Here is a 20207-nt window from a genome sequence, read left to right on the forward strand (position 1 = left end):
GAGTAACAAAAAGGCATCTTCTCCGAATCTGAAGCCATTGTTTTGATTCTCCAGCAAGGCAAGACGTCTTGGGGGTGACACCACGAACAAGGGGGCGGGACCTTCTGAAACTCGCCACTTCCGGGTTCATTTTTTTTTTCAGATTTTGGACACTAATTCATTTTTATTGGTGTATTGGTGTGTTTTGCATTCGACTAATAATATCATACTTACAGCTATTGACTATCTAACTGGCTAGCTAGCTATTGACTATCTAACTGGCTAGCGCGCTATTGACTATCTAACTGGCTAGCGAGCTATCTGTTGGCTAGCTAGTTAGCTTTCTATCCATATCTGTTATTCCAGGTTGGCGCGTATGGCTGCCACTGCTCACCCACAGGAAACTTATCCCGTGACTGTAAAGTGACCTTGAGAGTTTTGAAAGGCGCTTGTAAATGAAATGTATTATTATGATTATTATTATTATTAATCGTTTTCAAAGTCATTTTTGGACACTAAGTCATTTTTATTGGTGTTTTGCATTTGACTAAAAATATCATACTGCGTGTTTTGGGTATTTTAGATGCTATAAAATGTTTTTCTGATGTTACTTAGGAAACAAAAAAGTGATGTCGGTTGTCCTTTAAGAATAAGAAAGACTTTAATCGTCGCACGATGGGGAAATTTGCTGTTTTAAAATGTGTATCTTAAATTTTGAAATGTGTATGTGTATCTTATATCATTCATTCATAGCATCGAAAACACCCAAAACACGCAGGTTGATATTTTTAGTCAAATGCAAAACACCAATAAAAAGGACTTAAAGTGTCCCAAAACTGCCACAAATTGAGTTAGAAACTGGGGAGATTCACAAGGTCCCGCCCCTTGTCACGCCAGGATACTACTTCACAAACTGCCTTGCTCCAGAATCAAAACAATGGCTTCAGAGAGTTCAGATTCGGAGAAGATGCTTTCTTGTGATTCATCCAGTTATGAATATGATTCAAATAGTTCCGAAGAGGAAAGCATAAATGTTTGCCATCGATTAAAGAAGTCCTTCCGTATCAATTCGAGCCAGCTCCTAAAAAAAACGCACAAGATGGCGCACAAGCTCCGCTGGAAATCGACTAATTTGTCTGCTGGGAATTTGTGTCAACTAGTATCAAATAGTAGTCTTGGCTGCGACACACAACAATCCACCATTGCGTTATTTATGTAGTTTACCTTCTAATTTCGCCATCAACACGAAGTTTTCAGACGAAAAAAAAGTACCCAAAATGCATTGTGTGTCGCTTTCTCGGTCAGGGGCGTTCCCTCCGTGACGTCACGTCAGGCACCGTCATCAACTGGAAAACAAGACTTCCTGAATATTCAGTTTTAAAAGGTAAAATATCGCTATATGCGGTAGAATCTTTATAAAATGCGCTCAGTAGAAGTCATTTTAAATGATTTTACAAATTATGGACGCAACTTGTCCGGGGGTGTCGGTTGTCCTTTGCGTATGAATCTCCTGATTAGAAGACTTCGCACTAAACCTACTTTGCTCCACCTGGGGGGATTGTCTATTCTGGCCAATCCCCAGTAGGACCTTCCACTACCTCCACTTCCCCCCCGAGATGAAAACGGAGCGACCCCCCCCCCCCCCCCCCCGATTAGCCGCTCATAAAAACAAATAGAAGGAGACAGAAAGGGAACAAGACATTCTGTGCACCCTCAAGGTGGTTCTATGGGGGGGGGGGGAGTGGTCGCGGTGGGGGGAGGCGAGGGGGTAGCTGACAAGCACAAAGAGAAACAGACATACACGCACATAACGGGCTCGGAAAGTGCACACAAACACATTTTCAATGACGGGATAATGTGCAATTAAAATAAAAATGAAAAATAAAAGGAGGAAGACAGTCCGATCGCCCTTGAGTCAAATAGTTTGGAGATATATGGGGATCTGGGAACGGATTATTCTCATTTTAATGGTTTCCTATGGGAAATTATTTTTCGGAATACACACTTTTTGCCTTACTGGGAACTAATAAAGTTTGTAAGCAAAGGTGTCATGGAGACACACGGAACGGTTCAGAAAAGGAGCCGTTTTGGGACTCTGGGCTGTCAATCAAAAGACAAATAAAAGTTGGGGGGGGGGGGGGGGGTTAGCGGGTTAGCTCCTTCATTTTGGCAGTAGAGCAAAACACATCCCTCAGCGGCGCAACACACAGCTGCCTCCATTTTCCGACGCCGCGCAACTTTAGATCACTGCAGGAATTGTAAGCGTGCTCACTGATAACAGCGGTGTTTTTCTTTCTCTACTTGTGTTGCACCACCTTTTGTGTGAGGCCAAATATTCCTTAAAGGCCAATTAATCATGCAAAATGTTAGCTCGTCCATTGCATTTTTCATCATGTGTTACTAGTAAAATACATCCAGTATTTTTTTCAGAAGTTAAAATCTAAGTGGTTTTTTTGTCTACTTGTGTTGCGCCACCTTTTGTGTAAGGGAACAAAACTCCATTGCTTAAAGGCCAACTTATGCTAACTTTTCGCTGGTCCATTGCATTTTTTATTATGCGTTACTAGTAAAACATCAAATATTTTTTCAGAAAGTAAAATGTTGCTGATTTGTTTGTCAACTTGTGTTGCGCCACCTTTTGCGTGCAAAAAAAAAACTAATTTACTGAAAGGCAAATTAATCATGCTAATTGTTAGCTCATCCTTTGCATTTTGCCCATCAAGCGTGACTAGTAAAATATATTTTTTTTTTTTCCAGAAGGTAAAATTTAGTTGATTTTTTTGTCTAATTGTGTTGCGCCACCTTTTGCGTGCAAAAAAAACTCATTTAATGAAAGGCAAATTAATCATGCTAATTGTTCGCTCATCCTTTGCATTTTCCCCATCAAGCGTGACTAGTAAAATATATAGTTTTTTTCCAGAAGGTAAAATTTAGTTGATTTTTTTTGTCTAATTGTGTTGCGCCACCTTTTGTGTGTGAAAAAAACTCCTTTGCTGAAAGGCCAATTAATCATGCTAATTGTTAGCTCATCCTTTGCATTTTCCCATCATGTGTGACTAGTAAAATATATAAAGTATTTTTTTCCAGAAGATAAAATTTAGCTGATTTTGTGTCAACATGTGTTGCGCCACCTTTTGTGTGCGAAAAAAAACCCTCTTTTGCTGAATGTCCAATTAATCATGCTAATTGTTAGCTCGTCCTTTGCATTTTCCCAATCATGCGTGACTAGTAAAATATACGTTTTTTTTCCAGAAGGTAAAATTTAGTTGATTTTTTTTGTCTAATTGTGTTGCGCCACCTTTTGTGTGCGGAAAAAAAACTCCTTTGCTTAATCATGCTAAATGTTAGCCCATCTTCTGAATTTTTCCATCATGTGTTACCCGTAAAATATATAAAGTATTTATTTTCCAGAAGGTAACATTTCACTGATTTTGTGTCTATTTGTGTTGCGCCACCTTTTGTGTAAGGGGAAAAAAAACTACATTGGCCAACAAATCCAGCCGCTGCTGTATTTTATTTCAACAATCGTTATGTAGAAAGCAAGTGGAAACGGAAGCGGCAGGAATACGTTTAAGGACCGATTATGATATTATCGCTTTTTATTTTTTTTTGGGGGGGGTGGTATAAAAACACCCCCCCCCCACCCCTGCGTTTAACATCTTGTCCTTAAAGACGACAATCCAGCACTGATCTCCCAACCTTGTACTAAAAAGTGGGTGCTTCATGTCAAATAGATCCATCTCCAGTGATGAACATTGTATCGATTTTACAACAGCAACAACGACATCCCGGGGGCTGTGTTTTCTTTCATCACGCCCCCCCCCCCCCCCCTTAGCATCCCTTCAACCTACCCCCCCCCCCTTTTTTTTTTTACTACACCACAAGGTAATCAGGAGCTTTACTTGTCACCATTAGCGTACATACACGGGGTGTCATTGTTGATGTTTACTGCTCCCTTATAGCGACGCCGTGGGCGCGCGCTGTCAATTTACACCGTCGCTAATGGTGTTACACACCGCCCCATTACGGGCTACGTCGTTTATAATAAAAAAAAAAATGGGGGGGGGCTCGCACGCTACGCCGTAACACGTGGGGGGCAATCAAATCGTTCTAATGGTGGGGGGGGGGGCATCAAATGCACATTATCAGACGGTAATTTAACTATGATGGTGTTTTTTTTTGGACACGTTGGGTACATTGATATGCAGCTGAGGTGGAGGCGGGGTGTCATCGTAATAATATTTTGGGTTGACTGACAGAAAGGGGATTATTTAAAATATTCTTTTTAAACGTGCAGGTGTGCTGATCATCAGTAAAATATTTACAGTATCGCAACATTGACATATTTTGTGTATTAGAGCAAAAAAAAAAATGCCTTTTTTAATTCAATTGACATTTTTCGGGGGGGTATTAAATCAGGATTTCACACAGAGTGCATTTTTGGGCTTTCGCTGTGAGATCTTTTACATTAAAACAGTTCTAGGATTTGGTTATTTCGCAAGACAAGTATTCCCGAAAACAACTCCCCGTTCTCCCATTTAACACTAAGTGACTCCATGTTGTTTGGCCAGGGTTGTTTATACACTTTGTGTTCATTAAAAAAAAAGCCTTTTGGTGATGGGGGGGTGATTTTAAAAGGTTGCAATGTGCAGTTTTGGACCTAAATAAAAAATAAGTTAATAAAGCAAATGTTATGTTCGATTACATAAAAATGAGACTTGGTTAAGGTATTCTCACATCGGCGTTTTCAAAGCGCGAACGTACGCCGGGTGACATTCAGCAGGAGTGGCAAATAGCGCTCCGTCATGGCATACGTAGCAACAACTAGGATTCAAACATTCATGTGGAACTGCAAGCTATAAATAAATAAAGTTATGGAATATAAAAAATCAAAAAAAATCATGACCGAAAATAGTGTAGTTCTGCAACACTGACAAAATTTCATATGTGATTGTATTTTATTGATTATATCACCTATGCTTGTCTGTGACTGTAAAGTGTCATTGAGAGCTTTGAAAGGCGCTTATAAATGTCATGTATTATTATTATTATTATTATTATTATATCCAGATGTGACACAGCTGTCAAACACATACACATATATGAGGTTGCCCAGGGTGAGGTTAAGTAAGGACCTGTCACCTATAAACACGACGATGGGAGTAAAAAAAAATAAAATAATAATAATAATAATTAAAAAAAAAGACCCACTGGATTGGTAAACTCAGCGGACACTTAATTAGGAATATGCGGTCGGTCTAATTGCACCAGAGAGGCAAGAGCTGAATTCAAAATGATGCCTGTGTGAAAAAAAAATAAAATAATAATCATGTATTAATAAATGCGACTGTGGCCGCTGTTGTGTGGAACTGCAAGCTATAAATAAATAAAAGTATGGAATATAAAAAAATAAACAAAATCATGACCGAAAATAGTGTAGTTCTGCAACACTGACAGTGGCGATAAAATATTTAGATTTTTTTTTTTTGTGTATCTATATATATTTTTGGGATCTTGTTATGTATCGTATTAATCACAACTGGATAATTTGTATTCAATATTCCATGCGCATTTCCAATGACCAAAATGAATGCCATTTTTTCCCCTACAAAAAAACACGCCTGTACAGCCTAAAACAAGCAAAAACAAAACAGCAAACAACTAATTTAAAACCCACTTTACAATAAAACACTCCAACATAATGGATGTACTCAACACCCCCTTGCGTCGCCACTGACTGGTGTTGGAATGCTGTTTTTCTTCTTTTTTTCAAGAGGAATGAAAACATACTTCAGCTCATTGCTGATGATGCTAATTTGCTCTGCAGGAGCGGGCGAGGAAATAAAAAAAAAGGATGCAAATGAAATGTTTGAATACAATTAAACACTTTTTTTGGGGGGGTGTCTATGGAGGTGGTTCACTTTTGGATAGACTGTTTGCTCGAGTACATAACTTAATGCTCACTTTGCGCGTGTGTGCATGTGTTTTCCACTATGTTTGTCATGCCCACTTTACAGTCAAATAAACAAAACAGTGATTTAGGTGTATTATTGGAAATGATGTATCTTGGGCGTTTAAATACACCCACAGCAGTGTATTAAAAAAAAAGAATTATACAGGTGGATATATTTTGTGTTATATTTGTTTTTAAACGAGCTTTCTGTTTGTGTTATCGGCGTAGTCATATCACGCAGAATAACTGTAAAACACTGAAAATGTCACCCCCCCCAACATAAGCATCTACCCCTCAAAGCTTATTTGACTCATAATAATAATAAGAATAATAATACATGACATTTTAAGCGCGTTTCAAAGCTCTCAAGGACACTTTACAGTCACAGACAAGCATAGGTACTATAATAAATAAAATACAATCAATAAAATACAATTATAAATAGAAACAAGAGAGAGAGAGCTACACAGAAAAATGCTATTTTAAATAGGTGGCTTTTGAGATGGAAAGAGAATCGATCAAAACATTTTTTTGGGGCCAACACATCATTGTCACCTATCAATGAATTCATATTGAAAATGTCTCCTATGAAAAAAAATCCATATTAATTATCCATAAGTGAGCAAAATTGAGAAAGGAAAAGTTGAACGGATATATAATTAAACGTGACCCCCCCCCCTCCCTCCTATCGTCTCCCTAATGAGCTGTAGGGTGGACCTAATTGATCGTGGCATTTCTATTGATTAGAAATGGAACGTGATTTGCGATAGAAAAAAAAAGGTTTTGATTGTGACTTATTGTATATTAGTCGAGTGAAACTTTGCATGTACAAACACACAAATGCCCTGTTATACTATTAAAGATGACATTTTTAAAAAGCAGAAATAGGCGATATTTAAAACAATATAATAATCCAAAAAAAAAAGGTACATACCATAAAAACTGGTGCTCGTAATCATGTCTTCACGCCAGGAATGGAGAGTCGAAAGAAGACAGCAGATTCGCAACGTTCGTTCACCGGGTGGAATTCCAACGGCTTGCTTCTCATCGCCGCCAAGCTCTCTCTCTCTCTTCTATCGATGTCCGTTCACAACTTTGACAAAAACACACGAAATAGAAATTTTTTTAAGGGGGTACGAGGGGCGAAACGGGTCCGCGTTGTGTCCACGCGAATCGTCGTTTGGTGTGCGCGAGTAGGAAAATGGCTGTTTTTTTGGGGGGGTAATAATGTAGCACAGGAGCGTGACACTTCTTGCCTGATGAGAGATACTGACGATGACACGAGACACACACGCGTTCCTCATAGGAAGAACACCCCCCCCTACCTTCCTTCTTTTCCTCCTCCCCCTGCGTTTACTTTTGGAAATAGATTACTTGCAAATAGTTGATTGTCGCTTTCGAACGCCTAGTTGTTGTTATTTTGCCCCCACATGGCCGCTTAATTTCAAATCAACATGCACCAACTTGTTGTTTCAACTTATTCAAAATGCACGTATGTGCGTCATCATCCTGCAGTGGCGTCGTCTTATGTTTTTTTTTTTTTTGGGGGGGGGGATGTGGTTGTACGGACTGCATTCGAAGGAGAAAGAGACTCGCGTGGATGATAAAAAAAAATAAACAATAGAATATATGTAACGTAGCGAGGATGCAGTCTTACCTGTGTAGGTGACAGAGCAGCTAATTGTAATATTTGTAAATTTTTTTTACGCGAGCATCGATCCGAGTGCGGAGGTTTGGTTGCAGTGGACGGCAGGCTGGGGTGGGTGGGGTGGGGGGGTTAGAAGGTGCTGGAGCCTCGGTTGGTCAGCGGAAAGCATTTCAAGTTGCTTCTACGAGCGAAGACTGACCGCTACCTCTGCCATGTTGGAATTCCAAGCCCTTAGACAGCTGCTCGGCCGACTGGAGGGGAGGCAGGCGCGCCGTGCGCACTGCACTGCGCATGATCCCTGCAAGGAGAGAGGCAAATTCAAAGAAGAGCACCCCCCCCCTTCAACAACTCAGAATCAACAGACGCAAAAACGTTCAAATAAATTCGTTTCATGACCCCAAGTGTAAAAGCAGCTGCTGCAGGCGTCAATATGAAACGATGTCCCGTTTCTGTACAATAAACAGATTGAAATATGAAAAATATATATTGTTTTTAATGTGTGGAATGAATTCACCCGAAAAATAATTGATGGATGATCACAGTCAAGGATGATCGCATCGCAAATCAGCAGGATAAAAATACATAAAACAAAAAAAAAACCATCAACCACTATTTAAAGTTCATATCTGTCAACTTTGATTAATAGCTGCTCTTATAAATGATGACAATTCCCATATAAAAAGTTGAAGTACATTAGCCAGCTAGCTAGACAGCTAGCCGGATAGCTAGACAGCTAGCTGCATAGCTAGACAGCTAGATGGCTAGGTAGACACCTAGCTAGACAGCTAGACGGCTAACTAGACAGCTAGACGGCTAACTAGACAGCTAGATGGCTAGCTAGACCGCTAGGTAGACCGCTAGATGGCTAGGTAGACAGCTAGCTAGACAGCTAGATGGCTATATAGAAAGCAAGCAGGCTTACTAGACAGCTAGCTGGCTAGCTAGACAGCTAGACAGCTAGGTAGACTGCTAGCTAGAAGGCTAGATGGCTAGCTAGACGGCTAGATGGCTAGCTAGACAGCTAGATGGCTAGATATACAGCTAGCTAGCTTGCAAGACAGCTAGACGGCTAGATAGACGGCGAGATAGACAGCAAAATGGCTAGCTAGACAGCTAGACGGTTAGCTAGACGGCTAGATAGACAGCAAGATGGCTAGCGAGAGCTAGACGGTTAGCTAGACGGCGAGCTAGACGGCTAGCTGGACAGCTAGACGGCTAGCTAGACAGCTATATGGCTAGCTAGAAAGCTATATGGCTAGCTAGACAGCCAGACGGCTACCTAGACAGCTAGACGGCTAGCTAAATGGCTAGATATACAGCTAGACGGATAGCTAGACAGCTAGATGGCTAACTAGAGAGCTAGCCGGCTAGCTAGACAGCTAGATGGCTAGCTAGCCGGCTAGCTAGACAGCTAGATGACTATCTAGACAGCTAGACGGCTAGCTACACAGCTAGCTAGACAGCTAGACGGCTAGCTAGAGAGCTAGCTAGACAGCTAGCCGGCTAGCTATGAGGTGCAGCGTCACGTTTTGAAGAAAATGAAGGCTTTTGGTTGCGCCTTATCCACCAGAAATACAGTATATGAAACATTTCTAATCTCTCACATCGGACGGAAGGAACCACGAGCAGTTTGTCTTCTTCCACAAAGCATCATTACGTAACACATTCACAGTACAAGTAGCCAACTGGAAATTATGCAGAAAAAAAATATTTTTCATACACCTCGTAGCCACCATTTTACATATGACGAATCGGGTCCCCCCCGTTTTGTTATTCAATATTTATTTCATTCCGATGTTCGAATGGGACATTGCAGCCAGGCTTCATTATGTGTCCGTGGCCTTGACAGAGGGAGGTAATCTTCTTCTCCTTTGGGAAGCAATGCAGGGGGGGGGAAGACCCCGGTTGGACACATGATATGAGCATCGCTACCAAAAGTCCCATTATGCCTTCTCATATCCATAGCCAAGGCCCTCAGAGTGATGCATTGATTCAACCTCCAACCACTCCCTTGGAAGCGCCATGCTAATTCAAACTCGATGAGGTCTTCGGAGAAATCCGAGCCACGAGGTGGGACGCCGCCACCCCTCGCCGCCCTCCCCGTACGGCCACTCTCCGACGTCGACATTAGCATCAGATTCTGTTATTAAAAGCTAGGATGTAACCCCACCCCACCCCCTGCACTCCCACATGTCCATTCTTCATATGTGGCTACCACTGCTCACCCACAGAAAAACTGATCCCGTGACTGCAAAGTGAGTTTTGAAAGGCGCTTAGAAATCAAATGGATTATTATTATTATTATTTTTATTATTATTATTTTATTATTATTATTCAGTGTTTTTAACTCATTCACTGCCAGATAATGTGGTAAAATGTGTCCACTCCAGTGCCAGCGTTGTTGTCATTTTCACTCAAATTGGTGTACCCACAGAATATTGAGATTTAGGACGACATAAGCATTTAATTCAGTGTAAGAAACAGTAGACTCTCTTCTTTCATCAGAAAAATAAGAGTTAATTCCTAAGTGATATGCATCTGGAGTTATCTAAGCTTGAAATGGGTGTTGGCTGTACAAAATACAATAAAATACAATACATAAATATTGATTTATATAGCGCTTTGACAAGAGTTGAAGCTGTAATAAAGCCCTAACATGGACAAAAAGTAAATGCCGCCCTCTCACGAGAGGGAAAAAAAACATTGCCAGAGGTCTGACCAGCGCTTTATCGGCACCCCCTCGCAAGAAAAACCAAAATTCGGGAACGGCGCTCCACGTCAAGCTTTTCAATTCTCTAATAAATTCGGGAATGGCAGTGAATGAGTTAAAAAAAAATCTCTCTCTATTTTTGACACCATTTTATGTCACGTCGCTGTCTGCCATGTGCCAAGTTGCTGCGACGATCCTACATCTCAATATATATTTTTTAATGAAAAACGATTCAAATACATAATTAAATAAATACATAAATACATACATAGTAAATTAAATAAACAAATAAGTAAACAAAAAACAAATAAACAAATAAATACAGAAATGAATAGATGAATAAATTAATAAATCTAGCCAAAATGAGAATAGCTTGATTGAATAAAAAATAAACATATGAATAAAAAAACAGATTAATAACAAAATTAATAAATTTGGGAATATCAGCGATTGAGTTAAAGGACAACCGACACCATTTTTTGGTTTCCTAACTGACATCACAAAAACGTTTTATAGCATCTAAAATAGCCAAAACACGCAGGCTGATATTTTTAATCAAATGCAAAACACCAATAAAAACGACTTAAAGTATCCAAAAACGACTTCAAAATGAAACCGGAAAGGGCCAGTTTCAGAAGGTCCCGCCCCCTTGTTCGTGACGTCACGCCAGGACGTCTTGCCCTGCTCTAGAATCAAAACAATGATTTCAGATTCGGAAAAAGATCCTTTCTTGTAACTCATCCAGTTATGAATATGATTCAAATAGTTCTGAAGAGGAAAGCATACATGTTTGCAATCGATTAAAGAAGTCCGTCCGTATCAATACGAGCTGTCTGGACTCCAATGTAGCGTCCCGGAAAATGCACAAGATGGCGCCCAAGCTCTGTTGGAAATGGGCTGATTTGTCTGCCGGGAATTTGTGTCAACTAGTATCAAATAGTACTCTTGGTGCAACACACAACGATTCACCATCACGTTATGTGTTTTCCTTCTAATTTCGCCATCAACACGATGTCTTCAGACCAAAGAAAGTACCCAAAATGCATTGCGTGTCACCTTCTCGGTCAGGGGCGTTCCCTCCGTGACGTCACGTCAGGCATCGTCACCAACTCAAAAACAAGACTTCCTGAATATTCAGTGTGAGTCTTAAAAGGTAAAATATAGCGACATGCGGTGGAATCTTTGTAAAATATGCTCAGTAGAAAGTCATTTGAAGTGATTTTACAAATTACGGACGCAACTTGTCCGCATGCGTCGGTTGTCCTTTAAAGTCACTGGATTGCGACAGCAGAGTCATTTACATGGACGCCGCAGTACAATCACGGTCCGAGCGAAATGTCCGAGTGGAAATCGCGGCGTGCTTTTAGAGGTCACGGTGATAAAAAAAAAAAAAACAATAACAACGGCCAGTGCGTTTGCAGGTGTAGCCGCAGTCATTGTCAGCTTCCTCATATGGGCGTGTTGAGACGATGCCTTTGTCCTTGTGTCAGCCAGCAGGCAGGACATTGGAAATTATTTTGCTCAGCTGCCTCCCTGAACCCTTTTGCTACAGCACGTCAAGGCACACATCACGCCGACACCCGCACATACGGCTTTGGAGATCACAGTTCATGTCCGTCACCAGCCGGAATCCGGCTCGGGTACACGTCAAAGCTTGACAATTTTTTTTTTTTAAAGGAGGATATAAGGGAATTGTTGCTTTTTTGGAAGCTCAATTACAGTCCGCCGCCGATCTAGCTGATGTCAAAATAGATCGCTTAAAGGACAACCAACATCATTTTTTTGTTTCCTAACTGATATCAGAAAAACGTTTTATAGCCTCTAAAATACCCAAAACACGCAGTATGATATTTTTAGTCAAATTCAAAACACCAATAAAAATGACAAAGTGTCACAAAATTGCCACAAAATGAGCTCGGGAACTGGGCAGATTCAGAAAGTCCCGCCCCCTTGTTCGTGACATCACGCCAGGATACTCCTTCACAAACTGCCTTGCTCCAGAATCAAAACAATGGCTTCAGAGAGTTCAGATTCAGAGAAGATGCTTTATTGTTACGCATCCAGTTATGAAGATGATTCAAATAGTTCTGAAGAGGAAAGCATACATGTTTGCCATTGATTAAAGGCGTCCTCCCATATCAATTCGAGCCTTCAATGCCAGCAATGTAGCACCCAGTAAATGCACAAGATGGCGCCCAAGTTCCATTGGAAATGGGCTGATTTATCTGCTGGGAATTTATGTCAACTTGTATCAAATAGTAGTCTTGGTGCAACACACAACGATTCACCATCTCGTTATGTGTTTTCCTTCTAATTTCGTCATCAACACAAAGTTTTCAGACCAAACAAAGTACCCAAAATGCATTGTGTGTCACTTTCTCGGTCAGGGGGCGTTCCCTCCGTGACGTCACGTCAGGCATCGTCACCAACTCGAAAACAAGACTTCCTGAATATTCAGCGCGAGTCTTAAAACATAAAATATAGCTCTATGCGGTGGAATCTTTGTAAAAAAATGCGCTCAGTAGAAGTGATTTGAAGTGATTTTACAAATTATGGACGTAACTTGTCCACAGGTGTCGGTTGTCCTTTAAATGAGTGGCATTCAGTGTTTTGGAACGTTTGAATTTCAAGGATGGGGCGTCATATCGATTAGTTGATTAAGTGACTGTTAATAATTCTGTTAAACGCGTGGAAGTGATTGGCTGTTGAAACAAGTGAGGCAAAAAAAAAAAGGGGGAGGGGGTGACTTGGATGCAACCAGCCGAGGCACTGACGAGTTCACGCTGGCGTCAAAACTCCTAGTTGGGAGCATTCATTCAGAAAAATACACATGATTGGCAGTTGTCACCGGCGTTGAACATGGAAACAAACTGCGACGGAAAAAAGCAAGATTTCAATTTTCGCGATCGGAGTTGCAGATTAGCACATTTTTATCCTCACTAAAAGCAACTAAAAATACAAATTTGTCCATCCAGCTATCCATCCATCTAGCTAGCTATATGTCTGTATAGCTAGCTAGCTTTCTGTCTAGCTAGCTGTCTATCTACCTACCTAGCTGTCGGTCTAGCTAGCTGTCCCTCTAGATAGCTAGCTGACTGTCTAGCTAGCTGACTGTCTAACTAGATAGCTGTCTGTCTAGCTAGCTGGCTGTCTAGCTGGCTAGCAGACAGTCGAGCTAGGTAGCTGTCAGTCTAGCTAGCTAGTTGTCTGTCTAGCTAGCTGTCTACCTACCTAGCTGTCGGTCTAGCTAGCTGTCTGTCTAGATAGCTAGCTGACTGTCTAGCTAGCGGACTGTCTAACTAGATAGCTGTCTGTCTAGCTAGCTGGCTGTCTAGCAGACAGTCGAGCTAGGTAGCTGACAGTCTAGCTAGGTAGCTGTCTGTATAGCTAGCTGTCTGTCTACCTACCTAGCTCTCGGTCTATCTAGCTGTCTGTATTTATTTACTTATGTATCTATCTATCCATGTATTTATCCATTTGTTTATCCATTTGTTTATTTAGTTAGTTGTTTATTTGTTCGTTTATCGATTTATTGAGTGTATTCTTTTTCCATTTATCTTTACATGTATTCATTTTGTTAGTTGTTTATGTATTGATTTATTTATGTGTTTATTTATTTATTAACTGGGTTAGTTAGTTCTTTATGTATTGATTTATTTATGTATTTATTGTTCTAAATATGCCATAATTGACGCAGCTAGAATTCGGGACTGGCAATATTATATATTTTTGCAATTGTATGAACTGGTATATATGTAATATTTCCTCTCAAATTTAGATGACCCCCCAATTGTCCATACGTCTCCATTTAATTGACATTCTACGCGGACTAATCTACATGCTATGTATGGTGTTTGTTACGATCAATATAGCGCAAATCCACAAGTTCCTGGCATATTTGGAACATGGTGGACAAATAAAAGACGATCCTACTAACTCTGAATAAGACCATCCTTTGAAACGCTCATCATTTCTCACATTATTTCACGCCGCGTATCCAAGCGAGCCCATCTAGCAGGACTTGAAGTCTTAATAGGGCCAAGCTTTGCAGTGAATAGAGCCCCATAGAGGATAAGCTACTAAATCTTGCAATAAAAAGCAACGTGATTTACAGTAAATTCCACAAGGCTGACAGTGGCGCAGCTGAGGGCATAAACATTCCTTTCAGCGCCGTGCCTCAATTCCGTCCGCCGTGAACTACAATCAGGCAAGCACGCCGCTCGCCGCCGCTGACTTTGATAAATCGCCAGGAAGTGTGACTGTTGGCACAAAACTACAACTTGTTCACTCGCATTTCTGCGTTCGACCCCTCCTCCACCCCCACTACCCAACCTTCTTTTTAGTACACGTGCAAGTGCAGTCATCTGTCATTGATTGATTAGCTACGGCCAAATCTCATTTTGACTCACATTTCACTGCGAGTGTATTATTTATAGGAGCTCTATCTATCTCAAGGAAGAGGGTGTTTGTGTGTGTGTGTGTGTTTCCCTATTCACCAGCAACACAGGTACAGAAGTCCATTCCATTACGTGACCTGACCACCACTAAAATGAGATTAGAAGTGGTAAACCTTGGTGGGATTTCAACTTCCTAAAAGCAACAATGTGGAAACATTTTACCTGAAACTCGCAGCTTCAGAAGCATTTTAGTCTCCTACAACGTCACTGTAAAAAAAAAAAAAAAAGCCCCTCGGGTCACTTACTTTCGCTACCTATAAACAGATTACAGCGATACATCGGTTTACGAACCCTTTGGCTTACGAACTTTTTTGGTTTACGAAGGTTAAATTTATGACAATTTTATCTTGGCATACAAACTATTTTTCGGGATACACACGGAGCTGCCACAATGAGTGATGTGTCGTTGGCGAACAAGCCAGCAGCCGGCTTGTTTTGGTCCTCTATTCCCCGCCCCCAGTCGTCGGTTAAAGCCACGTGATTGGTCAAGAACGCAGCAGTGAGGGGAGGTGGTTTAGACATTAAAGAGACAGGCAGACGACAGAGAGTGAGTGACAAAATGGATAGAAAACAGTGAAATTTGGACTCGTTTCAACTTTGATAGTTCAAAGGCAGAGTGTAGACTGCAAGGTTAAAATATCCCATCAATCAGGCTCCACAAATAACCCGCACAAGCCATCTGTACACTTGATGCAAAAACTCAACCCAGCTAAACAGAACACAATTGATGAGGAACAAGGTAAAATTATCGCACTTACAAGGGATCATTCGTCAAGATGGTGAAAAAAGAAGGCTACGTTCCTCATCAAGTGTTTAATGCTGATGACAGCGGCCACTCCATTCCATCAAACCATCAACAACCATCACAAAGGTAAATAAAACTACTTTATTATACAGTACAGTTTATTTCTTTAATTATGTAATTATTTAATTAAATCACATGAGCTGCTTTCCAGCACTTTGCTGCTGTGAAATGTGAATTACTCCACTGCAAGACTAATAAAGGCAAATCCAATCCAATAATACCATAGCACATTTATTATACATTAAATAAGGTATATTTTGTGTAGTTTTAAGGCTTAGAAAATTAGAAAGTAGAAAATGATGTTTTATGGGGACCTGGGAACGTATTATTCTCATTTTAATGGTTTCCTATGGGAAATTAATTTTTGGGATACACACTTTTCGCCTTCGCCACTCTGTCTGGGAACCAATTAAGTGCGTAAGCCAAGGTATCACTGTATTTGTCAAGCACGGTATTGAAAAAAAAATGAACGTCTGCAATCAACATCAATGCGATAGAATTGGTTGTCAAAATCAATATGGTGGAGCAAAAAAAAAGTGGTTGGTATTGATTAGTCTTTTCGGTAGATCCATTTTAATTAAAATGTAGAAGTGCATGGCACTGATAGCAACTGCTCTTGTAATTATTGCTTTTATTTGTATTTTTTTTTTAAGGAGAATGCATGTCGTATGAAACATTAGGATTTCAATCATAAATAATAATTCCAAAATGCATTTTTTTTAAATGGTGTGAATATGAACAACCGTGCATGCATTTTAATGGAGGCACTTAAATAGTAATTATTCCACTCAGCCTCAAACGCAGGTAACAAATGGAATTCAATCAGTGTCTGTGCATAATGATGGTCATTAGGAGAAAGAAAATAATCATGACATCCTCTCTGCATTAAACCCGGAGACACTTTACACAATATTTCGCCCGCCGTTATTGATCTCCATGGAGATGGCCAATTGTCACTTTTCGCCATTCCGCTCCAATGTTAAACGCAGCTCATTTTGTTGTGCCGCAAAGCGTTTCAACCGGCCCTAAATGTTTCATTTCATTGACTACCCTACTTGAAATCCACGCTCTTATTTGACATGATTTTAATTTGCCATATTTGGGAACGCTGCCTCACCATTGGTTGTACAGTGGGGCCTCGGTTGACGAATTTTTCGGTTTACGAACTTTAAGTTTATGAAAATTAAACCTTGGAATACACGCTACACACACATGGAGCGCCGCCCCTCCAAGGCTGGCGGAGTAATCTTCGGCGGAAGAACACCAAAGCACATGACCGAACAGCGCCCCCAGCCGGCCTACCTTTGCACACGTCGATCACGGATTTTTTCCAGATACTTTTTGCTGTTATGGGTACCAAAAAGACCCCACCACAGGCTCGTGTTCAGCCAAAGAAGACACAAAACAAAATGACAGTTGAGGAGAAGAAGGAGATGATTGAGAAACACAAACGAGGTGTGCGTTTGTCTGATTTAACAACCCATTACCAATGTGCTAAGTTGCATGTGTTGCTAAAGGTGTCCCCGTGCTGGTAACTCTGGACCCATATATAAGGTACCTTTGGACCCATATATACACTACATTGGTGTCCAGACGGCTCAAATAGATACGGAAGGACTTCTTTTATCGATTGCAAACATTTATGCTTTCCTCTTCCCGCAGTTGCTTCCACTTATCACACACAAACACGCACTGCGAATTCTCCGACAACAGCCACTTGGTGGAATAATTAAATAAAGATCTCCAATCAAATGATCCATGATTTGCATGCCGTCTGTTGCCAACGAGCTCCATCTGTTTGGCTCAGAGAGCTTTGACACTTCTTGCTCTGGTGAGTGAGACAGCGCTCACGTCATTGTGAGATGTGACAGCTTACACCAGATGATGCAAAGGGACTGTTTCAATTTTTTAAAAAAAAGTCTCATCCAAGACATACTGTACGAGCTCCCGCGTCATATGGTCGGCATGCGGAGAGCAAAAAAATAAATAAGTCGGATCAAGAAACAGAAATGGCTTCTGTGGTGCTACAGTTTGTCTTTGGGTATGCAACATAAAGTGGAACTCAAGAAAGCTTAGTGAAACAAAGTGCCTGTAAATAATTGAATACAGTGATACCTTGGCTTACAAACTTAATTGGTTACCAGACAGAGTGTGTAAGGCGAAAAGTGTGTATCCGAAAAATTAATTTCTCATAGGAAGCCATTAAAATGAGAATAATCCGTTCCCAGGTCCCCATAAAATATAATTTTTTACACTCTAAGCCTTAAACTACACAAAATATACCTTATTTTATGTATAATAAATGTGCTATGGTATTATACTTAAATAAATAAACTGTACTGTATAATAAAGTTGTTTTATTTACCTTTGTGATGGTCGATGGCTTGAAGGAATGGGGTAACCGGTTTCATCAGCATTAAACAGTTGATGAGGAACGTGGCCTTCTTCTTTCACCATCTTGAGGAATGATCCCTTGTAGGTGCTTTCTCTGCTATAATTTTACCTTGTTCCTCATCAATTGTGTTCTGTTTAGCTGGGTTGATAGCTTTTTGCATCAAGTGTACAGATGGATTGTGCGGGTTATTTGTGGAGCCTGATTGATGGGATATTTTAACCTTGCAGTCTACACTCTGCCTTTGAACTATCAAAGTTGAAACAAGTCCAAATTTCACTGTTTTCTATCCTTTTTATCACTTTCTCTCTCTGTCGTCTGCCTGGGTCTTTAAGGTTTACCACCCCCGCCCCCCGCTGCGTTCTTGACCAATCACGTGGCTTTAACCAAAGGGGGGCGGGTAATAGAGGACAAAAAAAGTCGGCTGACATTTTGTTTTTGGGAGAACGACCTCAGTCTCTGTCTATAACCCCCCAACCCTTACTGCTGCGTTCTTGACCAATCACGTGGCTTTCACCAAAGACTGGGGGCGGGGAATAGAGGACCAAAACAATCGGCTGCCATTTTCTTGTTAGCCAACGACACATCACTCATTGCGGCAGCTTCGTGTGTATCCCGAAAAATAGTTCGTATGGCAAGGTAAAATGTTCATCAATGTAACGTTCGTAAACCGAAAAGTTAGTAAGCCAAGGAAGGGGTTGGTAAACCGAGGTATCACTGTAGCAGGAAACTGAGCATGGAGTGAGAGGGGGTGAATTGGGGCGGCGGGGAGTGAAGGACAACGGGGCTGGTGCCAGTTTGGCTGGGCGCCAGTGGGCAAATGCAGCGCCGAACCGGGTTCTCGGAGGAGGGCGCGATTCAAGGCTGAGTCAGTCAAGACAGGCGTCCCTGCTTTGATGGGACTGTCATAGCAGGCGGGGGGGGGGGTTCAGGTGTTCTCCGTCAATACATGAAGCCAGCCCATGTCAGGGTGAGCTTTAATGAGATCCACTACGAGAGCCGTATCAAGGATAAGAATAGAGTGGACCCTTCTCTCTATGTGAGGGAGGGGATGTGGGGGGGCGATACCAGCCCCTGCGCTAATAATTGACAGTTCCCTAAAAGTGAAAATCAGGATAGAAATAGAGCTGTCCTGATTTGACCATGGTAACAGGTGAACAGATTGGATAACGGTCAAAAAGCAACAAAATAAACAACAATTAAATTCAGTGACAATGCAATCAAATTAGTATGTGTTTATTTATGTATGTATTTATTAATTTATCTACGCATTTATTTATGCATGTACTGAACATAATTTCCAGACTACAAAGCGCACCTGATGTTTTCATCGTCTCACCCAGTACATTTTTAAAGGACAACCGACACCCCTGGACAAGTTGCGTCCATAATTTGTAAAATCAGCCATTTGCGCCAGCGTTCACTCTACATGGAAGTAACTAGCTACCTACCTACCTACCGAGCTAGATAGCTTGCTAGGGAGCTACCTTCCTACTGAGGTAATTACCTAGCTACCTACCTACATAAATATATACATATATATATATACATATACAAAGTAATAATTAATAATGAAATGTATATTTAATAATAATAATTAAGTTAAATATATAAATAAGTAAAAAATCAAATAAATAACTAAAGAAATACATAAATAAATGAACAAATAAAATAACTAAAACAAAAACAATAAAAATGAAAAATAGACAAATAAATAAATAAATGAATAAATGAATAAATTCAATGCCGACACACACATACAACCCCATTTCTTTTAAGTCAACACAATACATTAAGAGTGAGAGTGTTTTATATTAGCATGTTAGCCATTTAATGCAATTGCACTGGAATGTAAACTACATACCACGGATAGTTTATCGCATGCGGTTTGAGTGTAAAAAAAACGTCTAATTGACTTCATAAACAGGCAACTTACGCAGTCGTATGTTGGAATTACAAGGAAATAAAGCGTCTGACGGCTTTATCTCCTGAGCAAGTGACAGCGTTACAGCTTTGCTCGCTAGTTATGATAAATGGTTGTTGTAGGAGGGCCGCATTTACTTTGTAGAGTCATTATGAGAATATTATGTATGAGAAAACAGCCATTAATATTCATTATAATTGCAAACCACACAGCTGAATGCTGATGCGCTCAGATAGCGACACAGGAGCGACTTTTTTAGCCCTTTCCATCCGTGCATAGACGGTAAACCCCCCTTCCCATCGTAACGAGGTTGCATTTCGAAACGGCGCTGCGAGAAGT

The 20207-nt window shown here is 40.6% G+C and overlaps 1 protein-coding gene across 1 annotated transcript in view; it reads right to left on the bottom strand.

Moving 5' to 3' along the window:
- fign (fidgetin) overlaps positions 1–20207 on the bottom strand; it is a 100898-nt gene that overhangs the window by 32966 nt on the left and 47725 nt on the right. Inside the window, exons 6-7 of the mRNA XM_089002460.1 lie at positions 7590–7878; positions 6867–7025 (exon numbers count right to left, since the gene is read on the bottom strand). Coding sequence (XP_088858586.1) covers positions 6867–6891 — 25 coding nt within the window. The 5' untranslated portion in view covers positions 6892–7025; positions 7590–7878. The remainder of the gene's footprint in view (positions 1–6866; positions 7026–7589; positions 7879–20207) is intronic.

The sequence above is a fragment of the Hippocampus bargibanti genome, linkage group LG08, assembly GCF_051943395.1.
Source record: "Hippocampus bargibanti isolate YZ-2025 linkage group LG08, ASM5194339v1, whole genome shotgun sequence".
NCBI classification, from domain to species: Eukaryota; Metazoa; Chordata; class Actinopteri; order Syngnathiformes; family Syngnathidae; genus Hippocampus; species Hippocampus bargibanti.